Source organism: Canis lupus, chromosome 11 (assembly GCF_048164855.1).
Source record: "Canis lupus baileyi chromosome 11, mCanLup2.hap1, whole genome shotgun sequence".
Classification (NCBI taxonomy): Eukaryota; Metazoa; Chordata; class Mammalia; order Carnivora; family Canidae; genus Canis; species Canis lupus.
In genome coordinates, this window is record NC_132848.1 from 59,504,714 (window position 1) to 59,532,490 (window position 27,777).

General features: G+C 38.0%; 1 protein-coding gene and 1 long non-coding RNA gene across 4 annotated transcripts in view; one reads left to right on the forward strand and one right to left on the reverse strand.

Annotated features, from left to right (window-relative positions):
* Positions 1-11,179, forward strand: part of LOC140600264 (uncharacterized) — a 35,272-nt gene extending 24,093 nt beyond the window's left edge. Inside the window, exons 3-4 of one of the 2 annotated variants that reach the window (XR_012003483.1) lie at positions 8,016-9,229; positions 10,386-10,537. This is a non-coding gene — a long non-coding RNA (uncharacterized lncRNA). Of the gene's footprint in view, positions 1-8,015 lie in introns of both variants that reach the window. The other variant, XR_012003482.1, reaches the window with a different exon arrangement.
* The window catches only part of EFEMP1 (EGF containing fibulin extracellular matrix protein 1), a 61,922-nt gene that overhangs the window by 30,626 nt on the left and 3,519 nt on the right, over positions 1-27,777 (reverse strand). For both annotated transcript variants that reach the window (XM_072768427.1, XM_072768426.1), the window contains exons 3-4: positions 24,669-24,717; positions 24,091-24,504 (exon numbers count right to left, since the gene is read on the reverse strand). In XM_072768427.1, the coding sequence (XP_072624528.1) occupies positions 24,091-24,504; positions 24,669-24,717 (463 nt within the window). The remainder of the gene's footprint in view (positions 1-24,090; positions 24,505-24,668; positions 24,718-27,777) is intronic.

A 27,777-nucleotide genomic window follows, 5' to 3' on the forward strand; every position in this document is an offset into this window, starting at 1 on the left:
ATTTATTTATGATAGTCACACAGAGAGAGAGAGAGGCAGAGATAGGCAGAGGGAGAAGCAGGCTCCATGCACCGGGAGCCCAATGTGGGATTCGATCCCGGGTCTCCAGGATCGCGCCCTGGGCCAAAGGCAGGCGCTAAACCGCTGCGCCACCCAGGGATGCCTATATATTTTTTTTTAATTGGTTACTGCATGGAACACATCCGTAGAGTCTATCATATTCCAAGTTTTCATTTTAGAAGAAAATGGAAAAATTGAGCAATTCATATTGTTAATTTTAAAATTAGCCTGGAATTATTTTTCCCTAGAAATGTAATAATTTGTTTATGGAAACCTTTAAATGAAAATCTTTGGCTTCAGGCATGTATGTGGTTAATGTGGATGACTGTGAGGCTGCCAGATAGGTAGGCCCTATCAACTAAGGATCTCTTTCAGGGCTTTCACAATGACAACAATCATACTATTTTCTTACTTCATAAGATTTTTTAATTCTAAATTATTTTATTCGAGATTGTTTCTTTAGTTGTTTGTACTAGCTTTTTTTTAAACCTTATTACTCCAAGAATTTATTATTCCAAGAATTAGAGTTTATGGGAGGACTTGTTGATCTTTTTAGAAAGTCTGAGAACCAGAGAATAAATTTTTTTCTTACGTAACTTGAGACAGAATGATATGAAATATGACTGAGACAGAAGAGTGGGTAAGATCACAGGTTTTAGCATCAAATAAGTCTCAGTTTGAATCCAAGAAACACCACGTTTTAGGTGTGTGTTCAGGTCAAGTTATTTAACTTTTCCAAGTTTCAATGACAAAATCTGTCAAGTAGGGATAATACCTATTTCATACTGTTATTGTGAGTACTAATTGAAATAACACACCCCTCAAATGGTATCTGGTTGACATTAAGTTCTCAATAAATTGTACTTAACATTGTGACATGGCTATGAGTTGGTGTAAATCAGGTTGGTACTACTATTGTCTACAGACTGAAGGAAGCAAAAAACTGCAGAAAGTCAGGGCTTTTAATATATTTTGCTATGCACTTGTATATAATTACACATCCTATCTTTGCTTCCTTTTTCAGTGTCATATTTTGAATGTGGTCGGTTATGACTGAAATCCAATCGGGAAGATCATCACAGCCTTGAAGGACTTCCCTTCCTTTGGCATATTCCAGATGAACAGATAGGAGAATAGGCAAAACCAGCCTTTCTTTCTTAAAGCTACTTCTCATTAGGGAAATTGCAAACATTCAAACAAAAGAGATACAAAAGCAAAGAAATATCTAGCAACTTTTGCATTTCACAGTATTTTGTGATATGAAAGGACAGTTAATGGCTACCTATAGGGGGGTCCTACCCCCTTCACAGCAATGGAGTGTTAAGGTTTATAAAGACTACTTAGCAAACATAGCTTTAATTGGAGCTCTAGGGATGCCTAGGTGGCTCAGTGGTTGAGTGTCTGTTCGGCTCAGGATGTGATCCCAGGGTCCAAATGAGTCCCACATTGGCGGGCTACAGCAAGGAGCCTGTTTCTCCTCCTTCTGCCTGTTTCTCTCCTTCTGTGTCTCTCATGAATAAATAAAATCTTTAAAAAAAACAATTGGAGCTCTAATTAGAACCTATATGTAACTCTGAGAAAGAACTTCTGTCAACAAGTTCCAACTATGAAAAATCTATGAAAATATAAATTTTCAGCAGCAATTTTTATTATATTGGCCATGTCAAGGACATTGGGGTCATCATCTTTCAAGGCAGTGATGAAGTTATAAATCAGACCTAAAGAACAGATGGGTAATATTTTCAAATGTAGTGGAAATAACCGCATGTAAAAAATCAGCACAAGTATTTCTGGTTGTTTATTCATAAGGACAAGACTCTAAGGTGAAAACATCGATGTCTGACTTTTCAAATGAGCAGAATTCTCTACGAAACATAACAGTGATCTACATAATCATTTGTGGTTGATGAGGCATTTGATCAATCATATCATACAGGAGAGTCTGATGTGGAGCCAATTTTTGTTTTGTAATGCTATGCTAGTGATATGGCAAAACCATGGCATATTAAAAAGTATTCTTTAGAAATACTAAGTTTGGTTTTCTCCAAAAGCTAAATGACCTATTCCCGGTGCTTTTATTATAGCTATAGGCAAATTATGTATGTGGATATGACAAACTCTTATTTCCAGATTAAGGCTTTGACAGATAAAATTAAGAAAAAAATAAAAGAATTTAAAGCATGAGGTAAAAGAATATGCTGATGGTGACAGTATGACAATCCAGCAGACGGCTAGGCTGACTTCCTTCTGTCATCTTCTTACTTATTCTTTCTCTGTCCTGCATTTCTGACTCCTTCCTCTTTAAATACTCAATTTTGCTTTTGCCCTTCCTCAGTTTCATCCTGATTAGGCAGACGGTTCTTTTAACTTGAGAGCTCCGACTGCTGCCACATCTGAGGTAGTGTTAGGACATCTCCCGCTGTTGTTGGTCTTGGGTACTGCTGCTTCAGCAATGGTTGGTGAGTGCTCTGGCCCAGTGCTGTGACTCTCCAGTGCACCCTTTGGGAGCTCAGCAGGGTGCCCTTGCCATCTTTATTTCCTCAGTGCAGGTAGGCTGCTGTCCAGGCCCCTGAACTCCCTATACCTGCAGCTAGTCTCATCACTACTCACCTAGATGTTGATAAAATGCAGAAGGTCCTATAAGATTATTTTGAGCCTCACTGCAGCATATTAGGTGGTTTTAATATAAAAACTAGCCTTTTCCTTAGATTCCAATTTGCCAATGTACTTTTTTTTTCCTAAGATTTCATATATGTCTTTGAGAGAGAGAGGGAGAGAGTGCATGTGGGCAAAGGGGCAGAGGCAAAGAGGCAAATTCCTCTCTGAGCATAGAGTCCGATGCGATTCCACCCCTCTCCACACCCCCACACCCCATGATCATGACCTGAGCGGAAACAAGAGTCAGTCGCTCAGCAGACTGTACCACCCAGGTGCCCCTTATCAATGCATTCCTGTATGATCCTCTGCATCGGCCAGGCTACATATTGCCATGTGTAAGACATGTTGCTACCTGTCTAACTTTGTCCATGAGCCTCTCCCTAACCCCTCTACTTTAATAGGACAGTTTCCTTTTCAAGATTCAGCTCACACCTACCTTCTTTATGCTTCTTTTCCTAGATTCCTTTGGTCAGTGTAAGATCACTACAGAAAGCAGCTTATCCAGCTGACTTTGGGACAGATGTAATCTTGTTAAGAAAGAGCAGTAGCAGCAAGTTTGCTATCTCTAGAAAGTCAACTGCTTTTGAGAGGTCTCCTTAAGTAGAGCCATCTTAAGGGTAAAGGTGTGCCCCTGGCACTTTATCTGATTCAGGGTCCTAAACAAGTTTTGATCCAACTACTGATTTCTGGCATTCTTCATTAGGAAACCATCTTCTGGATTACCCTACATACACATCAGTGGCCTATATAAATTTTATGGCCCTGATGTGTTGAAGGTACCAACTGAGCTCTCTATTGGATTTGATGCATAAATTCTGGCACCATTATATTACAACATTGCAAAACATAATAAATAATACTCAATGCTTCCATAGTACTTATACAATTGTTATTACATTTTTTTTTACAAGACTAAGGGATGCCGTGCCAAGTAAGGTGAATGTACAGAACTTCTCATAGCTTCTGCAAAGGCCGAGTTAAATTTTACTTTCAAATTAGTCTTCCAATAAGTTTTAGTATAAACTTTAAGATGGAACAAACCCCAAGCAGTAAAAATCCTTTAAGAGTTACAGTTATATTCTAGGTGGATAAAATCATAATGGCCTAGAACAATGCACTAAATGCCAAGTGGATTTTTAATGCTGAGGTTTTTTTTGTTTATTTTATTTTTATTTTATTTTATCTATTCATGAGAGACACAGAGAGAGAGAAGCAGAGACACAGGCAGAGGGAGAAGCAGGCTCCGTGCAGGGAGCCCCATGTGGGACTCGATCCTGGGACTCCAGGATCACACCCTTGGCTGAAGGTGGCGCTAAACCGCTGAGTGACCCAGGCTGCCCAATGCTGATGTTTTCAACTTTTCTTTGAGCTAAGATGTTTTCCCCACTGCATTTTATTTGGTTAAAATGTGAGCTGTGCTATTTTTAGAAATTTATACTTAATTTGCCTTTGTAGCATTGTTATATGCGGAGAATAAAACCTGTCCTAATTACTTACAAGGAAATTATCTAACTGGACTTATAAAGTTAGGATTCAGAAATGTTTTGAAAGTAAATGATGTTTCTCTCCTCCGTGAGTGAAGAGTGGACTTCATTTGGATTTGGAGAAGTTTCATATTTGTATAGGATATCTTTCACTTAGTGCAGATGAAAACTCATGTCACTTTCACTACCTTCAGGATGAAATCCAAAGTTTTTAATGTGACATTCAAGGCCCTTATGATTTGATCTTTGCTTATCATCACGTACTACACACTGAATCATACAGAGTACTTGCTCCCTTTTTCTGTCTCTTACTCAGGACCTTAGCAAATGCTGTTCTCCAGGCATGGAACATTTCTTCTCCTTCTCTCCTTCCCTTCCCCCATTTGTTAAGGCTAATTCCTACAACTTCCTTAAACTGAAGCCTGGTGTCACCTTTTCTGGGAAGTCTTTAAAATGAGATTCAAAATGCCACATTGTAATTACTACCCACTCCCTCCTAGACTGTGAGCTTTTTAGGGTAGGCACTATAAGTTCTTTTATTTTTATATTCTCAGCACCTACTATGCTTTGTACACAATAGTTACTCAACTCAGGCTTGTTGAATTATCTTAGAGTTAATAGGATGTTTGGTCTGTGGTCTTGTACCATCTCCCGAACTGTAATTAACAAAGCAAATGTTAAAATTTTCTTTCCCCAACTCATTCCCAAATCCAGTATAAAAAAATAAAGTAAATCTAGGCAACTAACGCATCATCTCCAGAAGACCCCACTTCTGGGAGAAATACAGGCATGACTATTGCTTATGAAGTTAGAATTGAAACTTAAATAGGTTAATAAACAGAACACGAGTTTTACCTTTGCAAAATTCTAGCTCTTGGGAAGTCTTAAACACACACACACACACATAGTATTACAACTAAGTAAAGTGAGATCTAAATCCAGTTAAAATTCCTTTGGATTATATCATAAGGTAAACTATATATTCTTAGGATTTTAAATTCTTGCTTTATCCACTTAGCAGTTCAGCTTTACCCTCAATCCCAAACAACACTCCCAAATCCCTCCTTCCATTTTTGTATTCTATTTAAATTCTTATTTTTAATGAAGGTAATTGTTAACTAGGAAATTCATTTCCCCTAGCCATACTGGGAGAAATTTTTGCTCTCCTCTATTTATAATGAGATTATTCCTTCGTTCATGCTTATATGCAAAATGGATGGTAAGGAACTTATAAGGGAGAGAGTGGGCCTATGGATAATTACCTCTTGCCATAATTTCCTGTAATTGCAAAAACCTTGTTTTAATCAGGGCATGACTCTGCTTAGGTTACGTTCATTGCATTTCACAGCATCTCAGCCTTAGCCATATTAGAATAAGAGCAACTGCTGTTAAAGGTCTATGTTCAGACGTAGTTTATGGTTAGAGACTTGCTCTGTATTCCTACAGCCATATATTATGACTAATAAACATTCTACAGTTTAATGGATGTGAGCAGAGGCAGAAAGGCTGATTGTTCAGAAGATCATTTAAGGGCTTATTTAGCTCTTAATTGGTTATTTCATGGGGCATAGGAGCTGAAATTACACCAAAATATTATTTTTTTTTAAATTTTTATTTATTTATGATAGTCACAGAGAGAGAGAGAGGCGCAGAGACACAGGCAGAGGGAGAAGCAGGCTCCATGCACCGGGAGCCCGATGTGGGATTCGATCCCGGGTCTCCAGGATCGCGCCCTGGGCCAAAGGCAGGCGCCAAACCGCTGCGCCACCCAGGGATCCCACACCAAAATATTATTAATTGACTATTTGATGTTTTCCTTTGTAATACCTATGAATAAATATATTGTTAAACAATATTATAAACTGTTTACCCTACTTGGAGTGGAACTTGTTTAGAATCGTCTTTGACTCTGGATTTGACTCATCACTTACATGCAAAATAGTGAATATGTCTGTTAGAAATGGTGTTAAACAAATAATTATGATCCTGAAAATAGTCCTTGTGGATAAAACTCTTTATACTTGTCAGCATTGTTATCATATGTATAGTACTTGAAAATTAATGCAATTCTTTTTTGAGGAACTCACTCACTTTACAAGAAGTAAGATCTACTCTCATCTCCCATCCCAGTCCTATTAAGATGATTTAACACATTTAACCATATGTGTATACTTATTTCTCCCCCTCATCCTACAACTATCTGGAGGTAGCATTTTTATTATGTCACTCTTTGCTCAAAATCTTTCACAAGTTATGACATCACTAAATCTAAACGGCTTAACCGAGAATTCAGGATTCATATAAACTGTCCCTCCAATGATTTTTCTTGTTTCCGGCAGTCCCCACAATAGCCCCCCTTTCCTTTACCCCAAACAGCAACAAGATATTGTCACTATTATTCTGTGTATAGGGCATCCACCCAGCAAAGCCTACCCTTTCTCTTCTCAGGATTATTTATATCCAGTTCAACCTTCATGACCCAGATTACATTCACTGCTTCTGAAAAGCCCATGATGGCCCCGGATTGTAGCAAGCAGTCCTTCCGCTGGACTCTACCACTGCTTTTACCATTGACTCCGTGGGGACTGAGGCTCTTGACTAAAGTTTTGCTGACCTGAATTGTTAAGCTGAATTATTTGTATGATTTAATGTTTTTTAAATCCAACCTTACTTTACCTCTTCAGATAGCCTGAAAAGTCCTTGCAAGAAAGGTGGTATGTCTAGGCATCTAGTATAGTTTGATTACATAATAAATGAATACATTGATGCATGAATCGATGAATAAATGACTTAAAATTGAACAAATGAATGCATGAATGGTGCAGATGTCAGAGTAGACACGAGAAGCTATAACCTAAATTTAAACGAACAATTTGGGGTCTGATGAGGGAAGGGTGGAGTTCTTTAAAGCCAAGGCTCATGATATCTAACTGATCCTTTAATGCTTACAGGGCAAAAAGTAGTGGTTCCAGAAAGAATGGCCAGAAACAGGCTCTTTTAGTTCCATAATCTTTCAGTTGAGCCCTGCGCATTTGGGAATTTAAGACCAACATGAAGTTATGGTGATAACTTGGCTACACAATATCCCCCTTTCCTTCTACCCAAGGAGGGATTGTGACCTCATTCTCTGGGAAGGGGACTCTCCTCCAAAGCATTCAAAGACCATCTCTCTGAAAAATTAAGTGAAATCCAAAATGGGGGTAGGATAGAACCAATCTTACTCAGAGAGCATACATGAGTTCTGGGGGTTATTAAAGTCATTGCTGAGTTTTATATATATATTTTTTTCTTTTAAACCTTTGAAAAAAGAGATCAACTCTGGTTTCAGTTTAATTTAAAAAAAAAAAAAAACCTACATGGCCACTTCTTCAAATTTGTTCCAGATGGATTTAGTCATAGAATGATTGATTATCCACTCAGTGTGAGCTATGTGGTTAAGCTCAGAAACCTACAACAAACTGGTTTGGAGCTGTGTTTCATGGTAAATGGCAGAGAGGATAATCCTTAAGCTGTCATTTTAGAGTTAGTGATGAGGAAAGAGGAATTTAGTGGGGCTACTTATGTCAAGAGAATGTATTAGCAAATGGATGGTTGAATATGAAGAAATCTTATGAGCGTAATGCTTTTTTTTTTTTTCCTCTCTGGTAAGGGGAACCAGATCTGACTGACAGCCCCCTTGAAGCTTCCCCAGCTTTCACTGCCTGCTCCCAGGACCAAACCCACCTCCCCAGGATGCTACAGGCCTGAGGCCAGAGGCTAGCCTCTACCTGGTTGCTAAAGCACCCATTTATCCTGTATCCATCCTCTCAACAGGCCCAGAGAGGATTTTATCATTGGCATCAGAGACACCTGGACAAATCTGGAGACTGATTCTGGGGAGAGTGAACCAAAGAGAAAATGTACTGCATTCCACACAGAGCTGTATCCTGTACTTTAAAAAGTAATTTAAAACATTTGGTACTTTTTCATTTTAAGAAAAAAAAAAAACCCTACACTTCCTTTGGATTTTAATTACTCCTTTTAATAGCTACATCAGCCTTTTATCTATTCTTTCCATTGGGTTTACAATTTAGCTACTAGAATATTCTTTTAGGAGAGATTGGATGTGGCTGGTGGCTTTCCCTACATGCACCATTTGATTTTACAGGTTCTCCTATATGTTGTTCAATTTTTTGGTTTCCATCTTCTCTGATTTTTCTGTTTTTGCTCATATATCTTTTCTCTTTTTTCTTTCCCTTAGAGGGCTCTTCTACATTATTATTGTCTTCTTGTTGAAAAACAAGCCACTATCCTGCCTCCTTATCAAGATACCTACTCCTTAGAGTCCTAAGAAAATCCATGTTGGATTTTATGATTTCTGAATTTTTAAGCCTAACCTATTTATTGTAATCTTAGGTTATGCTCAGCACGGTCTCCTAGTAGATTTTTGAGGTAAAAGAAAAAGATGTAAACAAGTGTAAACATAAAAATGATGGTTCTAGGTACAGGCTTTTGACTAGGCTGAAGGAACAAAAATGTGACCAAAACAGAACAGAGGTTTCTATGGGAGAGGTGGAGAACATTTTCTACAATTCCCTAACACACACACACAAATATCACAGATGTCTAGGACAAAAGTTAACATAAAGCAAGAAGGATGTTTATTAAATTTATTTTATGTAACAGGCTTGTAGGTATATGGTAATCTGCAAGAATAAAGGTAGTTCTGTTTGCTCGTTTTTATTTTGCAAAACTTTTGCAAAAAGTTTTTATTTCAGGGATATTGTTTATAGAGTAGATTAAAGGAGTTTTTAATTACAAAGTTTCAAAATCAAAGGATATAGTCATAATTATTTAGGAATGGTTTTGGAGAGGATGGATAGCGTTTCAGAAGTTCCAAGTCTATGAAGGAGAGAAGGGTACATTCATTCAGAAGAAGCTGTCAGAAGAGTGAGGTTCTTCTTACAGACAGTACTTTGCCTATTTCAACCACACCCATCAGGCTGTGTATCTGAATGAGTCATCCAGTCTCCTGCACTGCTGGGAAGGTGGGTACATTTTGCTTTTTAACTCCTATTTTACTTTTTGAAACCATTCAAAATTCTAGACTTAACTCTAAAGGTTTGGTTGGAATCAATGGAGGGGGAATTTTCATTATGGATTGTGGTAGGCAGCTTCTTACATAGCTCCCAAAGATTCCAGACTCCTGGTATTCATGCTGTTGAATGTAGACTGGATGTTGTGACTTGTTTCTTTTTTTTTTTTTTTTTAAAGATTTTTTATTTATTCATGATAGTCATACAGAGAGAGACAGAGAGGCAGAGACACAGGCAGAGGGAGAAGCAGGCTCCATGCAGAAAGCCCGACATGGGACTGGATCCCGGGTCTCCAGGATCACGCCCCGGGCCGAAGGCAGGCGCCAAACCGCTGCGCCACCCAGGGATCCTTGTGACTTGTTTCTAATGAGCAGAATATGAGAAAAGTGATGGGTTGTTGCTTCCATGATTAAGTCACAAGACTGTGACTTCAATCTTAGTAGCATTCTCTCTCTTGTTTGTTTACCATGTTGTGAGATGGCCTGTGAAAAGGTGTATGTAGCCAGGAGTTGAAGGGGGGAAGAACTGATGACCAACAGAGGTAGGAAGTAAATCCTGCCAACAACCACTAGTGAGGGAGCTAGAAAGTGGATCTTTCCCGGTGAAACCTAGAGATGACTTTGGCCTTGTGAAAGACCCTAAGCCAGGAGACCCAGCTAAGTCACATCTTGATTCCCGACCCAGAAAAAATGTGAGATAATAAAGGTTTGTTGTTTTAAGCTGTTAAGTTTTAGGGTAATTTGTTACGTGGCAACAGATAACTAGCGTGTAGACTTCCTTATGGTTTCTATGTGATGGATAATAATGCATATGCTCAGCAAAGACTGGTTACTATGGTTGTAAACCTGGTTTGAGTCTGAGGCTGAGAAAAATCTCCAAATGTGAAATGAACAGACTTATAGAACTGAAACAGATTTTTCTTTAGTGAAAGATAGGAAGGCAGGAAATCTTAAGTGAAGGCAGGAAATCTTAATTCAAAATCAAGAATATAACACAGAGCCTTTAACAGTAGTGTTGCACCTTCACAGGTTACGGCAGTTTCTATTAAAACATGTAAAAAAGGATATTTACTGTGCACCAAAATAAAAATAACTCCTTTCTCTGCTAGGATTAAAGTGGAGTCCTGGGCTGTACGTGAACCACAATAATTATCCCTGTCAGGGCCTGGGGAAAAGACCGTGGTGATCTAGCTTTAAAGCTTCAGTGATTTGGTCCAGACTTTTAAAAAACAACCAGTACTAGGTGTGAACTGTTTTGTCAATAAAGCTTCACGTCATTAGAACTGTCTGGTTTTTTGTTTCTGAGTCATTAGTGCTATTATAATCACAGAATGCACCTGCATTCTTCCCAGGGCAGATTTTAACTTGCTCTGGTATGTTTTCTTTATAAAAATGCCACCTGAAAGGCACAGAAGAACTCCTATCAATAGAAGCAGTCTAAATGCCAGACATGTATCAATCAAGAGCCATATAGCTACAATACTTTGAAAGCTTATAACCTAGACAAAGTGCACTCTGCTTACCTCTCTTTTACTTTCTTTCTCATTCTTTTAAAATTGTTTTGAAAAAAAGGCTGGGAAGGACAACTTCTTAATTTTAACAGCTGAGAAAACTGAGGCCCAGAGAGGTTAACTGGCTTAATACAGTGAGAGTCACTTAGAGGAAGACCCAGATGGGAACCTTTGTCTCTTGCTGAGTTTCCTGGGGTTTCTGCCATTCTTTGCTGCCAAAGACTACTTTCTGGGATCCTCCTGAGCATTCAAGCATAAAAACATTCCACCACAGGAGAAAATTCTATTAATTAGTAAGCAAAGGAAACATCTATGTATTACAGCTGTAGCTGTTACAAATGAATTTACATGGGAGAAATTGAGTACTAACCAGAAGAAAAAATATCTTTTTGAAAAAACAAGCAAACAAAATCCCACCTCATGCAAATTATCCAAATTATACTACATTTTGCTAAAGGCAGAAAACAGAGGATGAAGAATCACTAGGCATATCAGCTTCCTGATGGAAAGCACAAAGTGTCAACTACTGGAAAACAGACTCTTATATCCACAAAATCTGGGGGCTTTGTTGAAATGTGAAATCTCAGGTCTCATCCCAGACCTACTGAATCAGAATCTCCCTTTTAATAGGATCCCCAGGTAATTCGTGGTGCATTAAAATTTGAGAAGCACTGGCCTATCACACATAGCATATAGAAGATTCTCAAAAACATAATAGAAAATTGAATCACCTTCTCATTTTTCTTCATCAGTTTTCTTTTTGAGGAAAGTATGCATTTATATGTATGAACACAAGTAGGAAGTTGGTAATTGTACTACTATTTTATGAGAAACTTCAGTAGAACCTATTTTCAATTAGGGTAGTCTACACTTGCTCTTTGTCCTTGAAGCTCCTATCTTGTTCTCCTTTTCTCTCTCTTCCACTTCCATTCTACATCTCTTTTTTTCTGTCCCTTATTCTTTTTACAGCTGCTCCTGACTCCCAGGGTCTAGGAGGAGACTCCTAGAAGGGAAGGATATGGCTCAGCTGTTTGCCCTATCTTGCTTTTCTTCCTCCACAAATGTGTGAATATGGTCCTGGCCTCTACCCTAATAGGTGTTTGCTGCATTTTTTTCCCCCTAGATGACTGATTTTCATACTGAGTGGTATGTGGTGGTTCTAGGTAGTGTTGCAGGAGGGTGTCACTGTTCCTTGAGTCTCTCAGCAGGGGATTCAGGAAAGTCCCATAAGAGGCTCACCAATCCATCCTAATAAATATTTGGTATATATATATTTGCAATCAGTCAATGAATAAGCAACACTTAAGTCCTGAATTTTTGGCAACTGCAGTTACTCAGTTGTGATCTTTGTGGATCATAGGTTCACCTAAGAGCGTAGAGAAGTTTTCTTCTCCTTTAAGGAAAAATGGTATTTTTTTTCCTGCTGAGTAGTAGAACTGACATACCAGTGATGTGTCATCTATTAGAAGAATTTGTAAATGTAGCTCTCTAAATCAAGTGCGAAGATGTGGTCTGAACTTGAATCTGCATTGACTCTTCCTAACTTGAGGATTCCATTAACTAGCAGGTAGTTTTACCTACTTCTCAGGACCTTTATTTGATCTTTTTAGCTCTTGAGAAAATTCCAAACCCTACTCATATTTAATCAAATAATTCATGAAATCTTCCTTTTTGATGTCTTCTTTATTTTCTCGTCACTATAAACTGTTCCCTTAACATGAGATCAGAAACTGTATTTTTCCAAGAAAAACCACGTTTTGGTTTGGTAATCTGTCTACCCCTGACTTTGATATTATAACCAGATTTTCCAACAATTCTTTAAAACTTTCTATTAGGACTCTAATATTGTTTGCGGCTCGGTTTTTACAATGATAACCAAATAGCCCAAGATCTTCTAATAGAGCGATATTCTGATGGTCTATTTGGGGTATTAACCATCTGTGACAGCTTGGCTTATTGAAAACTATGGCTCTGGCATGCTTACACAATCCATTTTTACGCTTAAATTGAAAAATCAATGAGAAGATTTTTTTTTAGTTTACTTAGAGTTGAACTCTAATTTACAATGGTTTTGTTATTTAACATTTTTTTTTTGAATGAGCTATTCACCAAATAATCTTTCCTGGTATTTCAGAACTATCATTAGCTGCTTAAATTGCACCATGATTAAGTTTCCTTCTTTCATATAGCTTTTTTTTTTTAATCATTAGCTTATTTATTTATTTATTTTTCAATCACTAAAGAAGGGAGGTAATGCAATTGAAATTCAGAACAAAGCACTGCATCTTTACCAGCTTGTGTAGAAGGATTTTTCTTTTTTTTCTCTGGCTACCTTCCTGGATTAGGGTTCTTCTGATACACCAGGTCATGAACTATTTTTACAAAAAGGACCCACAGCTTTTACTGGGATGTTTAATTAATCATGAATGACTGGAATTTTCTGCCTTGGTTGTTGAGTAGACTTTTATTCTGGGTTACCTCCTGACTATGTAATTTTCCAAAGTCTGAAGAATGAAAGGGCATGGGGATTCAGTGTCAGGCCCAAATAATCTGTTTTTTAATCCATTCTACGAGGGTCTATCTGCAAAGTTTATTTTATTAAAAATTCCATTCTCATTGTAGAATGCTGAGATGGCCACACCCTAACACATTTACTTCTATTTTGTTGACCCTGTCTCTACTCCATCTAACAAAATTACTAGTCAATTAAATAATGCAGTAGCTGTCCAAGGTGTTCTGTTCTCCTATGATAGGTAAACACATGAAGTTTCCAGTGTTGGTTTTCCAGGAAATAATGAGAGAGTAACGGAATCATGTTAGAAGCTTTACTGGCTTCCATGTGTATGGGTGTGAACCTGAGTAGGTGTGTGTGCATACATGCGTGTGAGCAGGAATAAATGCAATCTAGGCAAGAAAGGGGGTGTTGAGCCTACAGAGGCAGATTTCTGAGGTGTCTTTTAACAACTTCTTTTAGAATGTCCTTTTCTCTTTTTGGGGAGGAGTTTTGTGATATCACAAACTGCTCAGGAAAGAACATGGATGGATAAGGAGAGAAAACCATCTTATATAACCATCTCTCTTCAGGCTTCAAATTATGAAATGTGGTGATTAGAAAAAAATTCATCAGTGGGCTTAGTAAAGTTAAATGATGCCAGATACCTCAACAGCTCCCGCATTTTAGAATAATTAGAGCTGAACTAATTCTCTAAGAGGCTTCTGAATTGACTGAATAGCAGACTCCACAAAACAGACATACTGCTCTTCATAATTTTGGTAATTAATACTGAATAAAATTTTTGTAACTTTTAGTAAAAAAAAACTTATTTTTTAACCAATATTTGGTTAAAAATACTGAGATATTTAAGTTTTTTACTGAATAGTAAAAATGTCAACTACAACTTAGTGGCATACTCATTTGTGAATGTACGTATGACAGGAGAGCTCTGCTGCAAAAACCTTTGCACATCTATTCACTACTGAACAAAAAAAAATCTTCCTTAATCCATATTGTGATAGACCCTGGTCTCCAGGGAGGACACTGAATAGAACTCCATGAGTTGTTTCCCATTTTGGATCATGTTCTATACCTCCACTCAAGGGACTAGGAGTAGATTCCTTATAGTACGCAAAGCTGTGTAAGGTGCAAAACTTATTTCATTACAGTTGCTGGAACTTTTTGGGATTTAACTATATTCACAAAAGTAGTTCCAGTTCCCATCATGGTTCTTATTTGAGTTGGACATACATAAAAGCTATACACACAGCTTTTATGGTTGTCTCTGGTTCCGTTCCCTACTTCACACTCTTATTTCAACCACAGTTTAAGTATAAGCTAGTTATTAGCTCCCAAGGAGCCCTCAGTAAGCTGGGTTCTTTATTCTGGGGCCCCTGGGATCCATGGATTTCCTTTTCACTTCCCAAGCAATTCAGCTCTTCCTTCCTTGAGACCAGTTCAGAGCTGTATTTCTTTCTTTTTTTTTTCTTTAAAGATTTTATTTATTTATTTATTCATTCATTCATTCATTCATTCATTCATTCGAGACACAGAGAGAGAGAGGCACAGACACAGGCAGAGGGAGAAGCAGGCTCCATGCAGGGAGCCTGACACAGGACTCGATCCCAGATCTCCAGGATCACACTCTGGGCTGAAGGCGGTGCTAAACCGCTGAGCCACCTGGGCTGCCCAAGAACTGTATTTCTTTAAGTCACCTACACTCAACTAAGTGACTTTCCTGGATTTGACCCTTCAGCATTTGAATTTCTGGCTGGTAGTTGAGGAAAACGACCAACATAGATTGCTCTGAACCTTTCTTCCTTTCTTATTCCTATTTTAGAGAGCATTATCAAGTGCCTTGAATTTGTTCACAATATCAGAGAGTTTACATAAATATTGTCCAGCCTTATGATTTTGTTACTTCAAATATCAGAAATATTAACATTTCCCCCAAACAACTGTATTTTCATTATTCACCATTAGATTTCTGAGGAATTACATATTTCATACTAAGAAGCATTCACTAGTTAAATGACTTGCCAGAAAGTAAAAAAAAAAAAAAAAAATCTAGTATTTCCAATTACTAGTTTTGCTATAGGGATAATAGAATGCCTAGAATAATTCTTGTTTATTCACCCATGTTTATTAAAAACCTAACAATCTAAGATATAAAAGAATAGACTTTATTGTCCTTTTCAAGTGGCTTAAGCTTAAAATGAGAACAAGATATCTAAGACCCCCATTACTGAGAAATTTTATAATATATATATATATAGTTGGGAAATATACCTCATACACATTTGGTACTTAATAGCTTATTTACAAGGATGATTTTAGAACTCAAAGTAAATTGTAAGCCTGAGCTCTCTGATGGTTAAAAGCCATTCATTTATTCAATTAAACACACACACATGCACAAACAACATTTGCTTAGTGTCTATTCAATAATAAATGAAACAGGACACAGTTTAGGAAGATATTTAGACACAGCTGGAGGAACATATTAGTATTTTGACAGGGAGAGCTACTGAGGATGGAGCCAGTCATAGATGTTTGCTGTGCAGTGGCTCAGCATGATGTGTACTCTGTGATCAGGTTTTCCTCCACCTACCCCTATGCGTTTCCTCGTTAGCACTATTAGTAGCACACTGTTTCTGGGGGACTCTCCTGGGAGACCATTCTAGGGTAGAAGGAACATGGACACAATGCTGATTCTCACCTATTCTGCTTGTCTACATGATGGTTGTTACTTCCTCTACCATTTGGATTTTAATTTCTTCAGGATACCTCTCAACTTCCCCTCCTCATTCTCTTCTAAATGATCCAATCTGGGGAGGAACCAAACTTTTGTTCTTAACCACATTTCTGGGGACATGTTTTCTTTTTCTGTCCAAATACAGATTTTAGTAAATTGGAAGGATACCTGTATCATTCACTGGTGATACTTTTGGCAGTTTGTTATGCACTCCTTGTGATGTCCTTCTTTGCTGGACTGTTGTCGGTTTCCTTTATTGCTTTTTTGATAACTGAAAGCTCAATGATGCCAAGTTCCCTTAGGACAATAACCACTCCTTCCTTCCTCTTTGATTCTATCAAAGTGCCTCACAATAGAAAGTGGTCCTCAAACTTGGTTGAATTTATTGAGCACTAACTGAATGCATTTGTGTTCTCTTTGATCCCATTTCACTTGCATTATTGCCTGGTTACCCTTGACTAGTACAGATACACAATAATTTGAAAAGCAGTTCAAGGTTTAAGAACTGATTTAGTCCAAATCTCAAGTTTTTCAGTCTATTTAGTACACATTTACATAACATTGATTCACTGTCTCTCCCTCCTTTGAATCTGTGGTCATATGAAATGGACAGCAATAGGTGATCTGTGCTGCTGCCAGTATCTTGCCACTCAGCTTCCTTTCATGTCATTTCTTCACTTCATCTCTATTAAATGTTTACTAATCAGTTAGGTTCAAGCTACAAGCCTGAAATTATAGCTAAATGCTTGCAATGACAGCTGTGGTTTTCTGCCAATATTTGAATGCAGTTTTCTTGATCAGTTTTGTTTTTGAGTGTGCAATTTGCAGTTACCTCCTGGAAAAAAGAAGCATGCTAATGGATTTCAGATGTGGCGTGAATTACTTATTTGTACATTCGTGCAAAATCAAACACATTTGGGACAAATTTTGTTTAATCTTTGGTTTCAAAGACTAGAATTGTGCCAGTAATTCAGCAAGTGTGAAGGCAATCCCTACAAATGGGGCAACTTGTTGATTTCAGAGAATACAGTTTTAGACTTTCTGCTGGAGAAAGAAATAATGAGCCAGTATCAGTGCACATTCCTGAAGTTACCCAGCCTTGCAATTCTACTCTCATATGCTTCTTTTTTGCTGCTATGGGGAGACGGAAATCCATTCCACAGAAGAAGTGTTAACTAGTTTTAACAAGAATCTCGTCTTTGATGAGAAGGAAATCTTTGATCAAGTTTAAATTTAACAGAAGACACTATGGGAACACTCTTCTAATATCTGATGATTTCACAGAATCTAAATATATTGAGATGTCAGCTGAGCATCTGGTATTAGAAGGATCTCCTATCACTTTGGTAAATGAAAAGATGCTTTAAGACCAAAGTCAGAGTCAATCTCCTCTTTTGTGACTCTGCATGAACTTCATCTCCAAACAGCATTAACTCATGTCATCAGTTCATGCTGTGAGCATATGGAGGATGCTTATAGAAGGTATGAGTATCTCTTAGCACCAACCATTACCATAGCCAGAGCAGAACTTAGAGTTTCACCTGACAATTTAAGGACTGTTACGGTATTTTGCATTTGCAGGTTTTTTTTTTTTAAAGATTTTATTTATTCATTTGGGAGGGAGAGCAGGAGTAGGGGCAGAGGGAGAGGGAGAAGTAGACTCCCTGCTGAGCAGAGAGCCTGCTGTGGGGCTCAATCCCAAAGTCCTGGGATCATGACCAGAGCTGAAGGCAAATACTTAACTGACTGAGCCACCCAGGTGCTCCAGCATTTGCAGATTTTACAGAAAGATGCAAGCAAGATCTCATTTCCCACTTTACACACTTCCTTTCAGTCTAGTTTGCACATATCATACCCTACTAACTAGGACTCATGACCACTCATGTTTAGGAATCAGAGTGCTAATGATGACAATAAGAAAGATGAGAGAAGTAAAATAGAAATACTATCATTTTTAAAAAGATTTTATTTATTTATTCATGAGAGACACACATACACACACACACACAGAGAGAGAGAGAGAGAGACAGGCAGAGAGAACAATAGGTTCCATGCAGGGAGTCTGATGTGGGACTTGATCCTGGAACTCCAGGATCACGCCCTGTGCCGAAAGCAGGCACTAAACCGCTGAGCCACCCAGGGATCCCCAAAATAGAAATATTATATCCTAGGAACAGAATATATATTTTTGATGATTTGTCTTTCCTACTTCACATTTCCCATGTAAAGTATTATGACCCTACCCTCTGATTTTTGTAGCTGAATGCAATTTTCTGATGTTAAGATTAAGTTGGGGCATTGGTTCTCAAACTTGAGCACACATCAAAATCATAGGTTTGTTAAAACACAGATTGCTGAGTGCCATCCCCAGAGCTTCTGATTCAGTAGGTCTGATAGCAATCAGGAATTAGCATTTCTGATAAATTACTGGATGATGCTAATGCTTCTGGTCTAGGGATTACACTTTGGAAGACATTGAGTTAGGTAATTATACAGCATAGTCTTTTGTTGCAGAAGTGTGATCATACTTTCATCCTTTCACCTCAAATAGTTGCCGTTCAATTTTTATGAAGTAATTTTAAGGACACTTATGACTGCACAAATCAGGTACATATACATATTGTTCACAAATGTATATTAGAAATAAATATTTTTTAAAGATTTATTTGAGAGACAGCAAGTGCACATGTGCATGTGAGGAAGAGGGGAGGAGCAGAGGGAGAGAGTCTCAACCAGATTCCCCACTGAGCCTGGAGCTAGAAGTAGGGCTTGATCTCATAACGCTGAGATCATGACCTTGGCTCAAACCAAGAGTCAGAGGCTTAATCAACTTACTCACTCAAGTGCCCCTACTAGACTTATCTTAATTAACTAGATATTCAGTGACTATAGTTTTTGGAAAAGTAAATTATGAAGCTATGCTAGATTTTTCAAGAGAAAATCAATTACTTCTATTGCACTGCACCAGCTTATTGTAAAAAGTAATTAAATTATCCTTATAAACTCAATTTCTATCCATTTATATGGCTTTTGAGAATTTTTAGATACTCAAAGGCAATTAACAACTAAAAACAATGAAAAGCAGTAAGCAGGCTAAATACCTACTTTACTTTCTGCTTGAAGTATTCGTTTCTGTTAATATCATATTTTACTCAATTATAGTCTTCCTTTTGCAAAATATGTATTTTCTGAGATCAGAGTTTTTCACTGGGTTGTATAATTATACGTAACAAAAATTACGCATTTCCTCACAAAACTAAGCAAAGCAATGAGAAACCCTAATGACACTAGTGAGGATAAAAAAAAAGGGTAGTGTTTGAAAGCTGTTTTGTTATGACAATGCGAGGTATGCTAAGCCACTTGATTACACTATAATTTATAAATCCTCGTTTGGATATGAGATCATTTATGTTTCAAATGAAAGAAAACAAAGAAAGACGTCCCTAGCATCTGAGAATCTGTACATGTTAGTTCAAGTTTCTCCTTTTTAAAGTATATGTATATATAATAACTTCTTTCCTTTACAAAATAATATTTTAGTTATCCTTATGTTTATAAAGAAATGTGCAAAAGATAATAGGTGATCTCCAACAGTGTAGAGCTATTTAAACCCTGAGCATAATTTTTTTTTCCTTTAGGCCTTAAAAAAGGGAATTTTTTCTTTTTACCTTTTTAGTTGCTCCTGCATCACAGACAATAGTAATAAAAATAAAATCATTTAAGGTACAGTTAACATTTTTTTAATTTGACAAAATTTTATAGATGAAGCATGGTATTTAATTTGGCAGTGTAGTAACATTTTTTCACCAGCAGAAATGTGGGAAAGTGAGTTACCTAAGTATGTAGGTGCTAATGTCTAGGTACTCTGCACATGCAAAGTCTAGAACAATGTGGAATCCAGTTTATTGACAAGCTGGCAAGTGGGATCCTGACAACAGCAAAGAAAGACTTTGTCCAGGTACTTAACAATCAGTGAAGTTTGGTTTTTGAAAGTTTAAAATAGATTGGAAAGAATTATTTCACTGGGCAAACAATGCCCTGATCTGAAAAAATGGCTTTTAACGTTGAGACTTTCTCACTCTTGACTGGGAGGTGCAAGAGATTTGGTTATTGCGGGTGTGCTAGAGTGATCAACCATCCCATTTGCTTAGGACCGAGGAATTTCTCAGAACGTGGGGCTTTCAGTTTTCAAGCCAGGATAGTCTTGGGTAAACAGAGACTGTCAGAAGGTTGTGTATTCACATCTCTCAATTATACCTTACATAATACAAGCCAGGTACTACACTTGGCTTGGCTCCATAATTGGCTTCATTAGGCATTTGTATCAAGTTGATTTTTTGATGTTGGAGTTTCTTTGGCAAGTTAGTAATGATATCTGTAAATCCTGACTGATTTTAGTAATGGATTAGTTATTAGCTATACAAAATACCCTATGTTTAAATGTTTGAAAGTTAAATTAAGTAAACAAATTCCTTCACATTGGGCAATTGATGCTCTTACTTGCCAGTTCCCAAATGATTTTTTTTCCTACAAGAATGAGGCTTTTAGAAAGTTATATATTATTTTAAAAATTCCTTTCTTAATTTGAACTAGTGATTTCTAAATCCATTACTTTTGAGGAAGATTAACAGAAACTTGCAATAAAGTTGTAGAAAAATAAAGTGACCCATCAATGCGTTATAATATATTCCCCATTCACTCAGCTCCCTTTTGGAGCAGATTAAGGTCTGTTGTCTTTTTTGTAGGTGATAGCTCATAGAGGAACAATTTCTAAAACTTTGTTTATACATGACTCCAGGTATGTGACAATAAAATGATATTCACGTAGTTTTATAGCTGCCAAGGATGGTGTCTGTCATTTGAAATTCTCAGTGCAAATTGCTCCCCCCAGCATTATCCATGGTTGGCAAAAATTCTCTGAAAAAAATTGCTCAGTGTGAATTGATATTTGGATATAATGTTGCTTTTTAAATCTCTTGCTTTTGCACAAAATTGAAAAACTATAGGCAAATACATGAAAAGGAATAAAAAATATGTTTCACTGAATGTTAAAACACAGATAGTTGGTCAGGGTTGTGAGATAGAGCTCAAGTCAGGCTCAGCGGGAAGTCTGCTTGAGATTCTCTCTCTGCCTCTCCCCCACCATATAAATAAATAAATAAATAAATAAATAAATAAATAAATAAATAAATAAATAAATAAATCTTTAAAAAATATATTTATAAAAGGAACTACTCTTAAAATATCTACTGGTATTTAAATTATTAGGCACCATCCATAACTAGTAATAATGTGTTCAAAGGTACAATTGACTTTAACATTGAAAGACAGTACAGATTTCAGCCATTACATTAAAAAAATGCCCTCAGCTTTAGATTATATAATGATAAACTGTACCTGTTGAAAAATATATGTGGAAAAAAGAAATTATTTTAATACAAATATGACTCATCTGTAGACATTCATTTATTCTGATCCAGCAACCATGGTAAATGCGTTTGGATTACTGGGCATAGTATGAAACATTTAAAAGGGAGTGGAGATCTTTATTAAAACAGAAGGCTCTTCAAACTCCACAATGATGTCAGAAATATAGGTCCTTGGAGCACATTATTGTTTTAAGCGGAGGTCCCTGCACTTTCACATTGGTTATAAAACATTATTTTGTGCTGCTGGCCTGGAATGAGAATGTCATACATCTGCAGGCAATTAGAAGAAGCTGGACTGCATGTTTGATTAGCTCAATAATAAACGGGCACAAGTGTGACTCCACTTATGTTAGTCAGATTCCCTAGACAGATTATCCTGTTGTTATCATATGAAATAACCCCCTTTTATCAACAATTAAGTAAATCCACATTTATGGGCACTTTGCAAAATTGTGAGGTGGGAAGAAATCCAACTTAAGCCTTAAGTCATCCAAAAAACTTTTAACCCTGCTTTCAATGATACTGACCCCAACCCCAACTTTATAGAAATTGGTTGAATTGTGTAGAACAGTTGGGTTAGAAATACCCTTGTGTGTACACAATCAGTAAGTATGTGTTTAGCATCTATCATAAGCAAGGCATTTAATAGTTTTAGCTTATAAGAAAAAAATCTCATAAAAGTAAGAATTACAAATGTTTTAATCTGTGAAATGTAACTTTTTCTAAAGTCTAAATCTTTTTAAGAAAATTAAATAGGATTTCATTTTTATTATTCATCTTTTATTACACAGTTTCTACTGTAACCAATGAATGTTGTAAGTCTTGAATATGCTCTGTCCTGGAACTTCTTCATTCAGTTCTAGGCATTGTTCTTGAATTCAACCACAATTATCAGTGATAAGACTATAAGCCACTTTGGGAAATGACCCATTCATTTATCTGTTTTTTTTCCCTCTCTTAAGTACCATTAAAATATACATTTTAAGCATGAAAAATAATTCAGCATATAAAAGTCAATACTTAAAAAGATTTCAGCATAGATTTCCAGTTTCAGAAAAATACCACCAAACCATCTATTCCAACCATATATTTAAATAACACAATTAAAAGTTGCTATCTTAAATAAACTGAAGATAACTTCCTATCGATATTCATTCAAACACATACGTAAGGTAACCTCATAAGGCTATCTCCTTGACATAATCCTTAAATTAGATATTGGAATATCAAGCAGATGCTGAAGCATTCATCATCAATATTGGAATTCTGACTCATGACAGTAACACGAAACAGATGCTGATATGATGCACCCTCTGAAAAGTGACACCATCACAGCATGGGTAAGCTCTTGATGTGGGGTACTTAAAAATTGAACACAAAATACAAAATAATAAAAGTCAGGGCATGATAGGTGTCCTTCATTCATAAGCCATTTGAAATCTATCTCCTACAGAAGATAAAACTCAACACTGGTGAATAAAGGGCAGCATATCAGAGACACAGAAGATGCTTCCTTTACTTAGGTGATCCTGATTCAACCCCTTAGTATTGAGGGAGGAAAGTGATCTCTTCCTCACTTATGCACAGGTAGAAGGTAAGAACTGGACCCTTTCTATGGGCCAGTGTGTACCAGGCACCTGTGGTGTCATATGGGATCTACTCTGTCAGCCTCTGGTGGTGAAAAAAGGAGTCGGGGGCTCCTATGGCCCATTTCAGTAACAAGCTCCACACTAGGCAGATCTGAAAGGGTTTGCTAAATAGGAAAAGGGAAACAAAATCTCTAAGCACAGTCTAGTTAGCTAATATCCTACACATCTTCAAAGCCCAAGATTCTTATCATTTTGCTAGCATGAGTCTACAGCTGTTTCTAGAATACACAGTGATGTGTACTCCTTGTTAAAATAAACAGAAAAGTCCAAGCAGATGGTGCCATGGTGCAAGTGATACAAGCAAAATGTACTCAGATGAGGACTTAACAAGATATAAATGTGAGTAGGGGAGATTCCTGCAAAGGTAACAAGAAACAGAAATCCCGTTTCTTTATTCCTCAGCGAGAAAAATAAATTAGTGGCAAGTTCAATGAAAAGAAAGTTTGAGAACCCAAAGGTGGACATTTATGGAGTAGCTTGACAGCACAATTTCAAATTCCAAATGAATAACCTGACTGCTCCTTCTGATGCCTGGGTTTGGAGGCTAGTTCTGCTCTCACCACCTGTGTGGGCCCTGGTGCTCAAACTTGGCTGTCTGCTGGAACCACTGTGAGGAGCTTTAAAAAATACCAGTGTCCAGAACTCACCCCTAGAGACCGTTATTTAATGGGGCTGGGGTGTGGCTTGGAGATGGAGAAGTTTAGAAGCTCCCAAGTGGCTGCAGATAGATAAGTGCAGCTAAGGTTGACAATCACTGATGACCTCTCTGAGCCACTGCTTCCTCATTTATAAAATGAGGACCATACAGGCAGCAACCATCTTTTAGGATTTTTGCAATGATTAAATGATAATTCAGGCAAAGCACTCAGCACAACTGTGAGATGTGGGAAGCTTCTCAGTAAAGGCGAGCTATTATCATCCTCACCCCGAGGTGCACTGGGATCAGAACATTCTCGTTAACATAAATCATGCTTACCTTGGCACACGTTATGCTCACTCTGTTCGTAGCCCGTTGCACACTGGATCCGGTGAGAAGGGTTGGAGGGGATGCGCTGAGGGTCAGCTGGGTTCCGCCGGATGACAAAATTATTTCGGCCAGTCTGCACTTCAGGGCCTGCCACGGCGGCAGCACTGGCAACGAAGCCACCGCCGGGCATCACCCCACTGGTGGCCATGCCACTGGCTGCCACGGTCCCGGTGCCTGTCCCAGACGCGGCGGCTGCATTGGCTGCTGCACCCACGCCCTCCGCTGCAGGTGTTTCTTGTTGAGGTTGTTCATTATTGACAATAATCTGGGCTGTTTTAGGAAGGCAGAGGTATCCTCCGTAGTGGTTGACACATTTCATCCCACCTTTGCAAGCGTCTGGGACAATGTCACATTCATCAATATCTGTGGTCAGCAATAAAATAAATCAGGAATCTTCTTAGAGGGAAATCTGAACATGTAAAAATATGTTCATGCCTTTTTGGTAAAATACAAACAGGACAGGAGGAGTAACATGAGATGGAGACAGAGAGCTATGTTCAGGTGGGAAGTCTTTGAAGTTGGCTCACCTTTGCACTGCTGTCTTACAGGATCCCACTCATATCCATCTGTGCATTGCTGTGAAGAAAACATCAAAGATGGGACCAGGAGACAGTTAATTGGCATATCCGCTTCCTAAGAAGTCACTCTAAAAGCTGCATTCTATGGCAACAAGTTTTGCTCCAGAGTCCTAGATAGATGATGAGATGGGTAGTTTAATGTTCTCGTGGTTCGTTCGTTCGTTCCTTCCTTCCTTCCTTCCTTCCTTCCTTCCTTCCTTCCTTCCTTCCTTCCTTCCTATCCTCTTTCCTTCCTTCCTTCCCAGCTTTCCTCCCTTCTTCCTTCCTTCGGACAAAGCTGTGCATTGGACCACTTCAGGGTTCCGTTCTCAATCACCAGCTGCCTTAACACTTGTGTTGTATTTGGTACAGTTGCCCGTCACCATCTCAGAATTCTTTTCTCTGACTCAATACTGATCTTCTCTAAACTCTCTGAATGTCCTTTTTGCTTTATTTGCCCTTCTCCCACATTATACATTTTACATTAAAAAAAAAATTCAACCAAGTTCCTTTTATCAGCCCTTGACCCTTCCCTTCCTCTCTTAATTCTTTTGGAGCATTTTAGCACCTGCCTTTCCTTATTCCTATTCAGCTGAGTCTCGAGCCTCCTACTCACACCCTGGCCTGCCTCCTAGCTTCAGTTGCTACAGGTCCTTTCTAGTTCACTCACTGAACAAACCATCTGGTGAGTACCTTTTCCTACAAGGCACCATTCTGTTCCCTGGGTATGCAAAAGTCATGAAGGCCTTGTCCTCATCCTCAAGTGGCTCACAGATCAGAAGAGGAGACAGAGAGGTAGACAAGTTGGAGTAAGATGTCAGGTGCTGTGACACAAGCATGCATGTGGAAGGAGTGATGGACTCTGTCCAGGGCTGTGTGGGGGTATAACAGGGTGCAAGAGAAGGCTTCATGAGAGAGGCCACAAGTGAATTGGGCCTTACAGGCTCTTCCCAGGGAAATGTGGGAATTCTAGGATGAGGGACCATGTGAGCAAAGGTGCAACATTGCTAAAGAGAGAAGGAGTTGCAAATAGTCTGGGTGGGGGGATGCAGTTAGAGGGACAGGCAGGAATCAATTCCTACCTTGAATGTCCATGAACGTAGACCCAAAGGATCAGATTCTGTAGGTGTAGGTAGGAGGCTTGGAATCTGAATTCCTAACAAGCATCCCAGGTGATTCTAACACAGGTTGCCTACAGGCTACTTCTTGAGAAACGCAGCTATAGGTGATGAAGCCCCAGAATAGTTTTTTTAATTGATTATTTTGTCCCTAAAGCATTTTTAAGGAAAATATTTGACCAGATGCAGATTTGAGAAAGACGCTTCACGAAAGATTGAGCAAAAAGTAGAGTGAACAAATACACTTGAATCCTTTTAATAGAGCTGAGAGTTGCTTACACACACAACAGATGCTTGGCAAGTAAATAGCTGAATGGAGACGGGGAGCTCAGTTTAAATATTTTAGCGATATATCTGAAACTTCTCAGGGTGAAAACTAAACTCACTTTATCTCCTAGGCTAATTCTTTCTAGTTTCTCCCACTTGTCCAAGGCACTACTACCTTTCTTGGGACCCTGGATTATAATCCTAACACCCACACTGACTTTTCCAATTGTGTTCCTTCAAGCTCTGCTGACTTTGTGTCCATGGCTATACCTACCACACCGGTGTAAGCCTTCCTGGCTTCAAGCATGGCCAAGGCTGCTTGGGTGTCCTCCATGTCTCTGTGCCCCACACACAGCCTCCACAGCAATCTTTCTTGCTCTCTTGATTATGTTACTCCCACATTTAAGAGCTCACATTGCTTGCAGACCTCTCAACTCCCACTTCTGTCATCTTCAGGTTCCCCGCACTACCTAGCTCCAGCCCATCTAACCTGGTCATCTCCTCAACGTGTCTTGGTTATTTTTACCTCTAGACTTTGATCATGACACTTTCTCTGATTGAGGTGCCCCTTTAGCCTTTCTGGATTAGTCTGACATCATTACTTCTTTCAAGATTCAGCCTAGAACTCGACTTTTCCCCATCCAGTACTGACATTAATTATTTACTTGCTTTTCTATCTCTTTAGCAACTTGTATAGTATATATGATTTGTACTTGCTTAGGAACTTTGTAGTTCTCAACAGTATTTTCCTGGGGCAAATTCCCTGAGGTGAAGGTCTGAGTTTTCTTAGTAAACAAACTTAAATTTTGCTGGTGGTAAGAAATGCTTATGTACATGGCAGCTACTTGGCAAGGAAATGGCTGAATGGACCCTAACTTTAAAATGGAAGGGGAATATGAGGCTGTCTCATGGATATGAGCTCAATCTTCCAAAAAGTATCTTTCAAGCCAGGCACAATGACAGTTCACTTTGAATAATCTGTATGCTAGCTAGCTAGAGAAAATATGCAGATTGTTTTAGGTATTTAGTTCCAGTACATTTAATATAGGCCTGTTATTAAACAAGCATAGGCTGAGTTTAGCTTCACCACTTGCTGGCTGTGTAGCCTTCAGCAAGTTAGATGCTCTCTTTGATATTCAGTTCTGCTATTGGTGAAAGGAAGATGATACCACTTACCTCATACTTTGCTGTGAAAATGAAAGGAGCTAATGTCTCCACAATGGGGTACTCACAAAGTAGTTACATCTTATTCTTTAACCATGAATTATAGGTCATACCCAGTTGAAGAGAAAACAGACCTAATTTTAGAACAAAAAGGATGTCATATCTGGAAAATCTGCTATAATAATAATGAATCCTAGTTAGTGGTCTAAAACTATAGTGTTTAATGCACAGTGACCTTTCTCTGCTAAAGATGAATGTGATTTAGTTGATGAACTAAAGAAAAGGGGGTATAAGACAGGCAATTCTAAAAGCAATAAAATATTTTATTGGATAAATATAAAAATGGGTAGTTAATTTAATTTTATCTAAGAAGGTAGTAAGTTTAGCCTGAATAATAAAACATTCTCATTTGAAGATAAACAACACATATATTCATTTCTCATGCTTTATTTATCTTCAGCAAAGGAAGCAACTATATTTATCATTAAGTTAACAAAATATTTATGTGAAGCCCGATTTGATTTATAGTT